This window comes from Dermacentor silvarum, chromosome 4 (genome assembly GCF_013339745.2).
Source record: "Dermacentor silvarum isolate Dsil-2018 chromosome 4, BIME_Dsil_1.4, whole genome shotgun sequence".
Classification (NCBI taxonomy): Eukaryota; Metazoa; Arthropoda; class Arachnida; order Ixodida; family Ixodidae; genus Dermacentor; species Dermacentor silvarum.
Genome location: NC_051157.2, coordinates 76073120 through 76086596, shown reverse-complemented (window position 1 = coordinate 76086596; position 13477 = coordinate 76073120). Strand labels below are relative to the sequence as shown.

At 44.4% G+C, this 13477-nt stretch overlaps 1 protein-coding gene across 1 annotated transcript in view; it reads right to left on the bottom strand.

Annotated features, from left to right (window-relative positions):
- The window catches only part of LOC119448709 (structure-specific endonuclease subunit SLX4), a 41812-nt gene that overhangs the window by 10063 nt on the left and 18272 nt on the right, over positions 1-13477 (bottom strand). Inside the window, 4 exon segments of the mRNA XM_049665760.1 lie at positions 714-871; positions 2631-2816; positions 3479-3631; positions 10247-10450. Coding sequence (XP_049521717.1) covers positions 714-871; positions 2631-2816; positions 3479-3631; positions 10247-10450 — 701 coding nt within the window.

Below are 13477 nucleotides of genomic sequence, written 5' to 3'. Positions count from 1 at the left end.
GCATATGAAAAAGTAAACAAATATGCTGTCAGTCTGTAACATTTGTCACTGCAGAAAGCGTATAATGTGGTTTCTCCGAGCTCGCTTATAGCCTAAAGAAATTCTAAATTTTGTAATCGTTGTTCGCAAGAAACTATGAATGTGCACGGACGCACTCACGCACACAATCACACACACACGGCTTCTGGCTCCAACAACCTGGAGCCAGAGTTGCTAAATAGTGGACATAGGGAGGAAAATTACTGGAGTAAACCAAGTAGGAATCATGCATTAGTTTCTTCATTAATGAATGCATGCCTTCTTTTATACACCATGGCAAAATTACGCAAACAGTACTTTAAGCCATAGCTGAGTGCTTTCAGAAATTGCAAACACAGCAAGCCAGGCAGTACTCCAAAACATGTGGACAAATGATTTTGGGGATGAAAAAAAAAAAGGGGGGGGGGGGGGGGGAGGTTCATGCTCACACACCACTGAACCCAGTAATGCACTTGAAGTGAAGGCGCCAACCACATTGGCATTAGCGGCCAGACAAGATGCTTAAAGGTGCTACAATCAAGAATAAATTTATACACAGGACTCCCATAAGGTGTGAACAAGGAGTGGCCAGATTCTCGCTCAGTAACAACCAGGAAAGTGCAAGAGCAGATGACATACTAGCAGCATTCTGCCATATCATAAATGTAGAAGTCATAAAAAGAATGAAACACCACCTGAAAGCCATGCCCCTGAGCTCAAGATGAAGACGTCTGTCATTGTCGTCAAGGTCGAGAGCACCAGAGTAAACATAGTGAAGGAAAGCCAGAACGCAGGCCTTGGACCTTGACGTCCAGTCCAACAGTGGCACTCTGTCCCCCTGACGAGAGACCTCCTGCGGCAAGCCAATGTCAATGGTCAGCAATTGACACAAATACCTGCAGTCGTGTATCTGCACTGCACAATGCCTTGAACGTTTTTCATTACAGATTAAAGTAAATGCTTCAAAACTCAAACTTCATTAACCAGAATTTTTCGGATGCTTTACACTGTCATCGTTCTGCGAGACTGCATAGGACTCAATGCGCAACACAACTCAATAATGCAAATGTGATGACCTTCTATTACGTGAAGCCATCTGTTTACAAGCAAAATTTTCCAACCCGGCAACACACGAGGCAGCTGATAGTGAGCAGCCCAAATTTAGAATCGCCTGTGTTGTATATGATGGACTCAATTGCTGCGGCTCTGCCAAGTATAAAGTCCATGAACCTGAACTTGGCAATGGACAGCCACAGCACAGCCCCCAAGCCACTGTGGTAGGTGTGCCGTGCTATCATGTTCAACCAAGAGATCCTTTTTACTTTACATCTTGTCACCAGCCAAAGGCAGATTAGTGCTCTATGTTTGGGACATATTAATGAAGTGTGTGAAGTGTCACCTGTTGGTGCATTAGTGTAGTTTGGTGGCAGAAACAACAAATTAAACGAAATTGCAAATCAGCTTAAGAGTGCAAATAAAGAACTGCATGTTTTTTATGTGAACAAAGGGGTAAAACTGCATGGAACTCACAGTTAGCTTAAGGCAAAATTAGGCAAGGACACTTCATACTCCAGAGCAGGTCACTTTGCAAGCATTTCTGAGGCAACCATGTCAGTGAAAGACCATATCACAGAAGTGGCGGCTTGGCATTCACCCCACTTTGGTTTCACGAACACCTGGGACCTGACCTTTGAAAATTGCCAGACGACATTTTAGCTAGCTTCTGAAGCAAATTAACCTCTTTCTCAAAGCACTGAGCATGGCTGTTCATGAAATGTAGTGACCAGTTTGACAGAACATTTAAAAATAAATGGCCCATCTTGATCACCAGAGGCGTTCTCCGTGTCTGCTTACTATTGTCTGCATTGCCCGCATGCACTTTGTTAAGTCTGTGCAGCAGGTTGTGGCTGCTGACGATTTATTACAGAAAAGGGAACATGAACACGTTAAGCGGCATAGCTTAGGCGTTGGAGTCAACAACTAGCTAGCGTTCGATGCCAAGCTCGCGCTTGAGCCATCTCGTCCTGTGCATTCGCGTGCGCACTTCGTTGTCGTCTTCTTCTAACGCGACATGTCACACTTTACAAAAGCTCAGTTGGGAGCTTCTGCCGAACAGTCCCTAAAACAGTCTCAAACTCGCTTCAATCGACTTTCACCTGTTCTGACCTGCAAAAGAGTTCGTGGAAAGGCGACACTTTCAAGACAGTGATCTAAAGAGGGCAGCCCATTGAACACTCCGCTGCTGCATGAAAAAATTTTTTCTACCCTGCTGGCAAAGAAGCGCTGTTCAAATACTGGGATGACACCCATGTTTTCGACCATCCTGTTCAAAGGTCCCTAGGGCGCTACACAGCTTTGGAAGTTCTGTGCAATGATAATGCTTTTGCAAAATAATTCATTAAAATAAAATAAAATAAAATAAATAAATGTTCATAAAGAGCCTTTTTCTAACAGTGCTGCTACAATATATATTCGTGCCAGTGCTTTGTGGAGAAAGAATTATAAGTGACAATTGTGGTTTATAAAATACTACTGCATGAAACAGAAACACAATTTATCTGATACACTACTCGAACAAAAGTGCTGTAGAGCCAGCAATGAAAAACTCTAACCTTCTCAACAGCAGGACAGCGTGTGAATAAGACTGCCCGATGAGCAGGGATGACACAACCATCTTGTGCGATTATCCGGATATCAGAAAACCGCCTGTGGCCAACCAAAGTGTCCATATCCTGCAAGACTTTCTTTGCACCAGGTGCCAGTAATGGCTCTTCCTTTGTTGGTTCTTCCTCATTTTCCTGCACAGAGTAGGGTTAGCATCACAGTGAGGTAAAGTAATGCTAATGTTTAGGTTCAATTAACAACAAAAAGCAAGCAGTGGGCTCAAGACGACCGGTTAACATAAATCAAGTTATGAAAAACTCAAAAAAAAAAAGAAAAAAAAAGAGAGGGAGACTTAACTTCCAAGTTTTGCAAGACAACAGGTATAAAAAGAAAAGGAAGAGTACACAGAATATGCACTTGATAAAACTATTTTATGTCCCGTGTCTTTCTATGAGTGCTTCTTACTGCACCACTTCCTTTTAGGATTTTCAATGTATTTATTTCTATGCCTCCTCTCTCTATGAGGTGCTTAAAGATACACTGGTGCCTCCCCTCCCCCAGAAAAAAAAAAAAGAGAGAGAGCACAGTGGCTTTTTTGCAAGCTCCTGCTTCTTTAGAGGTGAGAAGGTGAGACAATTCACACCTCCATTTTGTCCATAATTATGACCAACATCAAACTATGCAAGTACTGTAGCTGTGCGCCACGCTGTATTATGAACCAGCTCCACAATGAACCTGCACTAACAGAGCTTGGCAAGCCATGTTAACAAAAGCTCAACTGAGAAGTTTCTGCCCTATGTAATTATGTTGTGTGTGTGGAATTTGAGCAACTACACAAAACACAATAGAAACTCACTTGAGTGAGGAATCCTTGACCAATTTCGTTGGAATCGGGCATCTTCAGTTGAGTCGCATCACAGCATGCTGCCGTAGATGACAGTGTAGCGTTAAGTGCGGACAGCAGTCCATCACGGTGCAGCTGTGTGCTGAGTTGTCTCTCACGTTCCTCCTGCAGAATGTAAAGTTAGATATTTAGTCACCCTTGACAATTCACAATGTCTGAGCACACATATGTATACGGCATAGCAATGACACCTGCAGCCTTTCTGCTTCCATTGCAGCCCCACAGTTGGCCACTGAAATAATACTGCAGATGCCACACTGGAGACGCTGCACACAGCCTCCACAATATAGTGGGTCATGTATGGCAATACCAGCTCTCAAACTTGCAAGACAGGGAAAAAAAAAAAAAAAAAAAAAAAAAAAAAAAAAAAAAAAACCTGCTTTTCTTCTCTACACTTTGGTTTCAAGGAAGAGCCACTACATGGCCTACCTGTACCAGCAACTCTCATTACAACAGCGGCCTGCACACTTTAGGCAAAAGGCTTACACTAGGCAATAAATAAGATGTGAAAATCTGAATATGCAGCAATCATTCAGCAGATTCTGTGCTATGTGATGGCATAATTATAAATGTTTACTATGATTTCACAAAGGGCAATGATGTGTGTACCCCTATAGGATCTGTTTCAATGATGCTTTGAAGCAGGCTATCAGACTCTATGCCATGACATGAAATGTATTAAAGGTCGTTTGCTCAAACTTGCAGCACTTCACTGCTGATCGCACCAGGGGCAATTACACTACAAGTGGTATGAACTGTGTTTACAGTAGTGTATGCACAAGTGATGTGCATTTGCTCAGAGCTCACCACTGATGCTCATCTGCACATGTCTTGAGGTTGCTAACCATTACAAACTTACAATGCACAAATCACCTGCTTGAGTGCTTTAACTTAACAGCTGCATTCTTCTTCCTGGGGTTTTTACGCGCCAAAACCAGTTCTGATTATGAGACACGCTGTAGTGGAGGGCTCCGGATTAATTTTGACCACCTGGGGTTCTTAAACATGCACTACAACGCAAGCACACGGGCGTTTTTGCATTTCGCCTCCATAGAAATGCGGCCGCCGGGGCCGGAATTCGATCCCGCGACCTCGTGCTCAGCAGCGCAACGCCTTAGCTGACTGAGCTACCGCGGCAGGTAACTAATAGCTGCAATGCTTGTACACGAATACAATATTCTGTGCATATGCATGCAGTTCAGGGGACTCATGGGACATGCTGATTGCTCCCTTATCTACACGTACGTCACGTCCTTGCTGCACATGATCCTAGGAAATCCTACATTCATTTGCCCCAGGCAGTAACTTATCCTAACCAGCCACAGCACAATGTGTGCATGAAACACCAATAAAGGTATCCTCTAAAATACATACAGCATTCCTGGCTAGTCCTGCAGTGTACCATCATCAGGTGAATATATGGCCATGGTTGTAGCCATTTCTTATGTGGGACGCCAAAACCCCAATCAATAGAGTGAATTACTCTGCTTACCAACTTTGTACAAATTATATGCTCTGATACAAAGATACAAACATGCAAACACGAGTAGAGTGTATGGCGACCTGCAGTGGTGCTGCAGCTTCCGGCACTGTCTTATGCTTTGAAGGCCCATTGGTGCCAGCAGTCATGCCATTGGTACAAGGCCTCAAGGGTAGTTTAGTGCATTTTGAAACACTACATGCATAGATGGTTTCATTCTTTGAGTCCTGAATGCAATTCAGTCAATGACTTATACTTGAGTTGAAAGTGTTCTTTAAATACCACTACCACCAAGCAACTTGATGCCAGATGTGGAAAAACTGGTAGTTCATTGACAGGCTTAGTGACAAACTTGGTGGTGAGGCAAGCACTCCCTTTCAATTGAGTGTGGGTGCAGTTCGGCATTAGCAGTAAAGTTGAGCCTCATAATGCGGAGTTTTTCTTCTTTTTTTATTGTTAACAGAATTTTAAAATATGACTCATGAAATGTAGCACAACTGTACTTCTTGAGCTTAATTACAGAGAAGGACATTATTTGCTTGAAAAATCAAAATGAATATTTGACCAATTATAGAAGTTTCGCTAATTACTTTCAAACTAATTACCTTACCGCACATATTGAAATTTACAAATTATAGCCAATGCCATCGAAAGTCATATCCACTTGGAATGAATTCTGAACATGACACCAATTTCGAGATAGGCGCTCCTAAAATTTGTGACCAAATGCATTGATGTCCCAGTTAATTTTTTGAGGTTCAATGCTCGGTCGCGATATGTGTGGCAGTACAAATTCAGATATGGGAATAGGAGGTTGGAGACGACAACTTCGGATCACTATTGTTAGCACTAACAGAGATGTAATAGTACGAATGGAGGTACTAATGTACAGGTGTCCCAGCTATCACACAGCACGATTTAAAAAAAGAGGAACGGCGTTACGCCAAGCAAACCTAGTGCATATTGTTTCCAGTGCAGTGGAGTAGCCAGGAGTAATTTTTTCGTTACTGAGATTTAATTAGCTAATTGTAATTAATTATGTAACTCGAGAAGTACTGTCAGAATTGTGAAAGTGTCAATGAGAAAGTTGTAGAGCAACATGAAAAACTCCCGATACAGCTTTCTGTTGCTCAATACGTGCTACATAAAAGTGTTTTTCCGAGCATGAAAGAAGCCCGCGAATACATGCAAAGTGCCTCCAGCGGCCAGTCGTGCAGCAATTCTGCATGTATTCGCGGGTTTCTTTCACACTCGGAAAAACACATTTATGTAGCACGTATTGAGCAACAGAAAGCTGTATCGGGAGTTTTTTATGTTGCTCTACAACTTTCTCATTGACACTTTCATAATTAGGACAGTACTTCTCGAGTTAGATAATTTATTACAATTCATTATCGAATTTTAATTAACGAAAAAATTACTGGCGGCTACTCCACTTAACTGGAAAGAATACGCACTAGGTTGGCTTCGTGTAACGCCGTTCCTTTTTTTTTTTATATCGTGCTGTGTGATAGCTGGGACACCCTGTATGCCGTAAAATTCCGAGCAAGCGCTCCCACCCCCAAGAGCCCCCCCCCCTCCCCCACGAAAGTAATGGCAAATTCGGCAAATCGCACCGGTGCGCATTGGGATGCCCCGATGAGCCATTTGATCGAATCATGGTTGCACCTGGGGACCCCAGTGGGCACACGTGCGCATCGGGGCGAACTGCGGCTGGCGGTCTGTAGTTCACAGACCGCCGGCCGACGGCGAGATCTGCCTCTCATACGGCACAGAGGATTTCCCTGCGGCACAGCGACGTGACCACTCGGCGACAGAGGAGTGGTCGCGGCTAAGCTCTGGCATCGCCGGCAGCTTCACTGCTGCTAATCACTCGCCACCAATATCGTCTTTAGGCCTTTTCCAGTTCACTTCGAATCTGTAGCAGACGGTGCTCAGAACGAACCGTCGACGCTCCCAAGCAGCAATGTTTTGTTACTGTCGTTGCCGCTTTACCCTCTCCTCGCAATAATTTCACACGATGAAGAAAACATGCGGATATTTGCGGCGCCACCAGCGGCGATGCGAGCATACCCGAGCCGCGGTTCGCTGTCCGCCGTCGGTAGTCATGCACTGCAGCTGAGCTTGACTTGTATCGGAATTCTCATTAGTGCTAAACGTTTCACCGTGGACATGGTTTTTAATAAAGTGAACATTACGCGTCGCTTTACTCAAGCGAGCTTGACTTGTATCGGAATTCTCATTAGTGCTAAACGTTTCACCGTGGACATGGTTTTTAATAAAGTGAACATTACGCGTCGCTTTACTCAAGCGAGCTTGACTTGTATCGGAATTCTCATTAGTGCTAAACGTTTCACCGTGGACATGGTTTTTAATAAAGTGAACATTACGCGTTGTTGAATTTCCCGCGTTCTTCCTACAAGAAAGAAGAGGACGAGGATCGGGCCAGGGAGTTCGAAGGGACTAGCCTGCCATCTTGGACGTTCTGGGCTTAGGTGGACGCTAATAAACGCCTCTCTGAGTCTCGAGTTTTTTGTCGGCTGTTCCGTGTGCCACATACTCTAACACGCGTCGCTTTACTCAAGCGGACATAATTTTGCCTGGAATAGAAGCTGCATAACCAATGTTCGTTTCGCCGGTCACGGCGACGCGTCGGTGCAGCCTCGATGCGCTCTTTCTGTAGTTCTTTCGGTGGTTTTGAGAGTGATAAACACCACTAACAAATCTTTGGCTTAATAAAGTTCATGTTCAATAAAATTTTAATGCCATTCCCACGGCACTTCTTTTTTTTTTTTTTTGGCGGGAAAATTTTGTCGTTGTCATCTTGAATTTTGGTGCCGTTCCGGGATAGCGCCCCCCCTCTAATTTTGCCGGTAATGTTGACTTGCTTGAGGGGGGCGCTTGCTCGGAATTTTATGGCATGTTTTGCAATCTGTGTACCAAAGTAATTAGTTAAAAAGTTTATTAGTAAAATTTGTTATTTAGTCAAATGTGCATTTGATTTACCAGTGTAAGTAATGTTAACTGCTTCAAGTAGACCAGTTCAATGAGTTGATTCATGCTATATGCCACAGGCAATATTAACCCTTTGAAGGTTTTTGCCGTATGTGTACGGCGGCAGTTTTCTGTCCCGCAAGGTCTTTGCCGTACGGGTACGGTTTCGATCCTCCGTTTGAAATTTCGCGCCATAATGACGATGCATGCTTACCAGGAGGTGCTGCCACCTTTTAGGACTTACAAGAAGCGTTTGACATTTGTGCTACCTTCTTGCGGAGATAAACAGAACTGATTTCTAGTTTCAGCGCGTGCGTCGCGCAGACTGCGGCAACACCCCTTTCGCGCTTTCGGTTCCGCCGCGTGATCGCAACGGAGGCGCGCGAAACGTGAGTTTTCTCACTGTCGGCACTGTCTTGCAGTAACGCTGAAGTTGATTTCTATAATGAGTGGCGCTGTCTTAGCTTGTTTATCAGCGCCGCTCACGAGGTATTCTCGCTCTCTGCGGCAACGCGCTTACGCGGTTTCGGTTGCGCTGCGGGATCGCAACGGAGGCGCGCCAAACGTTAGTTTTCTCTCTGTCGGCACTCTCTTGCAGATGCGGCGGAAGATTTCTACCTTGATTGGCGCTGCTCTTTGATTGGCGCTACTTTGATTGTCGCGATAAGGCGCTGTGCGTAGAACCGTGTTTCAAGGAATACCACACTCTGAAATATTATTGAACATTTGGAGTTCTGAGTGATGCCGACATCAAAATACTGTTTCTAATTTTTTTTCACTATTTATTCCCGACTTTATACATTTTTTACATTCAATATCCGCAATAAAGTAATTTGATCATCTGGGAAAGTTTTTTTTCAAAATAATTCGACCTTCAAAGGGTTAAAAATTCTGTTAAAATTGAAAAATATACAGCACCCGGTATAATGGTTGCTAGGGCCTAGACAAGCTGTTCAAACCCACTTTTTGCTCTAGCATCCACTTCCAATTTGTAGTTTGGAAAAAATAAAGTGATTTCGATAACATGTCACATACGATACAAAAATACTTTTGCTACGTCTGATGTTGGCATTGGCAAGAAACATTTAATGATTACTTCATTATACCAATAAATTAATACAGTCGTCGACCGATAAATCGGACAGCTTCGCGGCACCGCCAATGGACACTTGATGCATAAAGACAACCAATATTTCGGACAGCCGCCAGCTCTACATTCGATTATTCGGACTCCGCCTGCGACTGCAGCGTACGCGGATTCTGTCGCCATTATCTCCTCTGGCGACCTCGCTGAGACATGAAGTATGGCCTCAGAGATTGCACGTAGAATGGTAATCCCTGAGGCCTTGTCTCGGTCGCAGCACTACACCTCAGATTAAATTACAAATGCTGATCTTGGAGGCTTTGCCTGAATTGGGACATCGCATCAACATCGCAATCATCACATCCTATTCCGGCGTCCCAACACATGGCCCTCTTATCGCCATTCTGTTTGTTAAGTTGGCGTTCCAGAAAGCGCTCTGCTGGCTCCAAGTCTTTCTCGCGTGGCCGCGTCAAATGGCACCAACGGTCCCCTTGCGGTCTGACTCCGAATGAGTCTTGAGTCGCAGTCCGAATGACCCTGACTCCGCAACTGAAGAGCCTGAACTGCCGCCTACCACAATGAGCTCAAATGCGGACACCATTGACACCACGCAGACCTGCTAGGCTGCAGTGTGCCGATTCGTGCCCCCGCCACATTTGAAGAGTTTGCAGATGTCAACATCGTGGTGTTGTGTGCCGAACTGAACGATGACGAAATAATTGAGCAAGTTCTCTCACCGTCAAACATCGACTCTAACTCAGATGGTGATGTGCTGTGCAGATCTGACTCGAGCCTTTGCAGTTCTTGCATCAGCGTACAGCGACAACAGAAAACCGGCAGTAATATAGGCGCACTTGGTTGCACGTAAGCGAAAGTGTGTGCAGCAACGAATCGACCACTTCTTCCTTACACAGGGGCATTAAAACGTAAATAAAATTATCTTTCTTGAGCACATTTGTTTTTTTGGACATTCAATAGTTAAGACTTATTTACGTTCCCCGTGAAGTCCGAATTATCGGTCGTTGTTTTATCCAGGTTCGATTGTTGCCAAAACTACTGAGGAGGAGCAAATCAATTAGTTCTTTTACACTAAACCCGCCCCCACCACAAGTTGTTGGGTTCCACGGGTACTCAAAGCCGAGAAACACGAGCAGGCACTCACCAATGTTGACTTCGGCTTTCCTGTGGTGAAGTCGTCCACAATGTCGAGGTCTCCAGAAAGGCGGCGGCCTGGCACCTGGCTCAGAGACTTCAGCCGGCTCCCCACTGCTATTGTGGATGGTGTGACAACGTGTCGCAGGTTACACAAATAGTAGTCCTCCTGCTGCTCTCTGCATTGACCAGCAAGGCTCCACAGTGGTGCATCCTTTATGAAACAAAAGGCGGCCAGCATTGAAGAAAAAAAGGAAAATCACACTACTGGTACACCTAATACTCACTCAAATAAGTGTCATGTGATTAACCCTTTCAGCATCACTGACATGTCGGTACATGTCGGATTTGCATATTTCTAGAAGCATATTTTCTCACCTCCCTGGGTTTTCTCAGTCTGGGCTTTTGTTAGTGCACTGTGGAATGCACCCCTTCGTGAGCGCGGTTGTGCTGCGCGGAGTTGAGAGGGGTGGCACCGGGACTCTGTGCACCGCAATTACGGTGATTCGCTGTTCAAATATTCGTGCCGTAGCACAAGGCTAAATGTCTTGTGTGTTTCTGCAATCTGTCTAACGTTTATGGAAGGTTTTCTTTCTGTTTGGCACCCACACAGCGGCGTTGTAGCGGCAGCGTGCGCATCAGAATGAAACTATACGTAGGAGATACAAAATGAAGATAGGAATGTGAGGACCATGCTAAAAGTGCATTTTCTATTATCCATGTAAGTTTTTTCGTTTTACATAACTGAAAATAAACTGCTGTGTTCGTATTGAATATCCGAGAAAAAAAAGAAAATAACGCAGGGAGCACATCACCTCTGAAAAAATCCGACACTGAAAGGGTTAATTCAACCTCCTAGGGGCCACTGATTTTTTGCTCGAATTAACAGAAGTTGAAAAACATTTGGCTCTAAAGGGACACTAAAGGCAAATATTATGTCAACATGGACTGTTTGAAATACCATTCCAAAAACCACGCAGTGCATGTTTCGTGCCAAGAAGATGCAAACAGAAAATTGTGTCTCAAGGGTCTGCAATCCTCTATCTCAATTCAAATCGCCTGCCATTAGGGAGGAGGTGTGAGGTGGCATAAACCATCACCGCTCTTTACTGCTGTCGGTGAGTAAAACAACACCCAACTGCATCCCAAGACATCACATGCACGTGGTTTTCTCTGCTTCTTGCAAAAATTTCGTTAATCGCCTGGAAGCCCACGCGGCAGCCTGCCTATTACTGCTTGATGGCGTAACAACATGACAGCAACCAGTGCGCCCGCTTTGATCTGAATTCGCTTTTTCTACTTGTTCTCCTTCGTGAAAGCAAAACACAAATGGTAAAATGAGCCTTTGTTTCGTCTCATCTCACACTGAGCACAAAATATTGGAGATGGCGTGCTTGTACACAATCTCAGAGGTTATGGAGTCATGAAAGTCTTTCGATTTCTAGTTATCAGATGGTGCCACAGCATTTACCGCTGGTGGCATGGAAGACATTCTTACTGGCGATGACGGCATATTAACACTATATCTAGTACCACCTGTTTAAAACATTGGCCACAATTGTATTTATTCAAACAACTAGTATCTATTTTCACAATGTTGAAAGAAAATTATATTTTCTTTTATCTTATAAAGCAATGCAATTATCTTATCAGTGGCTGAGTACTAGTGACTCAATTATGTAATGAGGAGTTTCATCATGTGGCTAGCACTATAATGTCCTGGTAGAGCCTAAAATTGAGTCCTAGATATACCTTACATTTACCTCAACGTCTCACTTAAAGCTCTATTCTCAATATTTTTGACGCCTTAGAGGTTCTTGAGTATCAATCACTTTAACTTGACTTAATGGTTGGTTTTAGTGCCCCTTTAAGCAGAGTTGCAATTTATTATGTGAACAGATGTGCAGAATCAGTCATGTTCAAATATATACATCAAAAACAGTATACATGCGAAGATGCATGGTTGAGACCACTTATAACATAACTGCTTATATAGTACGAAATTGGATTTAATGCGCTCTTTACTGACTCCCATTTATAATGTGGCTGCTGGAAAATCCCCCAGACAAGCCATCGTGCCGACCCAGGGGAGAGCGATGAGGGCAATGCGGAGCAGGAGGAGACGACACGGATTGAGCGAACAAAAAAGGTTCAGCGGGCACGCAGGAGTTGCCTAGTTGCCTAGAAGCTAGTTGCTCTGGACATTTGGCAGTGGCGTGCGGTCAGCACCGAACGCATGCGCGTTGTTGCTCTTTGGGTTTTCGGGCTGTGTGTGGAAAGTAAATGCAGTCGCCGACTGATTTTTTTGGGGACATGGCAAAAATGTCCGAATTATTGGGCGGGCCAGAAACACGAATTTACACAGTAATATCAATTTGTTTTTTTTACAAATTAAGCACTGCGGAAAAATCGGTTGAGGCCGTGATTGCGTTCCACGTTTGCCTGTCGTAACGCGCGTCATTGTGAAGTGCAGATATTGTGCATGCAACCTTGACTCCGTGACGCTGTCAGTTTAAACTCTGTTCCGCAAATTCAGCAGTTCTGAAGGTTGTCCATCCAAGAGCTTTTGCAATCCCTAACAGTACGCGCACATACAAACTTGTGCTACACAGGTTCACGGTACTGTAGTTGCCGGCTGATCACCTGTGGAACCCGCTTCCCGCACGCTGCTCTCAGTGCAGCCTGTGCACATCATCTCGCACCAGATCTTTGTGTATTTGTCTACAGGTATGAACACGTATCAAGGGCGAGATTTCCGCGATGCCGTGCCGCCCGACACCTTGTTGGCTAGGCCTAACCGGCGGTGTCTCAAGTTGCGTTTTGGCACAGAGTCAGTGAAATTCTTCGCAGTGGCTGTACGGCACTTGGAAAGTGAAGTAACCACCTTGTCAACAAAAGTGCCAGCACACCCTGGTCGTATGCTTCGATTCCCAGACACATGAGGCTACTTCATCCGGATGCTTTGCACATGCACAGCTTTTGAGAAAAGTTGTTTTTGTTATAGTGCGGTACCGCTTACAGTGTGGACAGTGTCGACTCCGGCGGCTTACGCTATAAGTGGTCTATGCTGCATCCATAATACCTGGCCTCGTAAATAGCAGCTGATTCAGTGAAAGCATTTTGCAGTTGCGCCCTCTTCATCTCTTTCATTGTCTTTGACAAATTGATGCACTATAGACAGGCATATCTAACTAACTCCTTAACTAACGAGCTAACTAACTAACCTACTAAGTTTCTTATT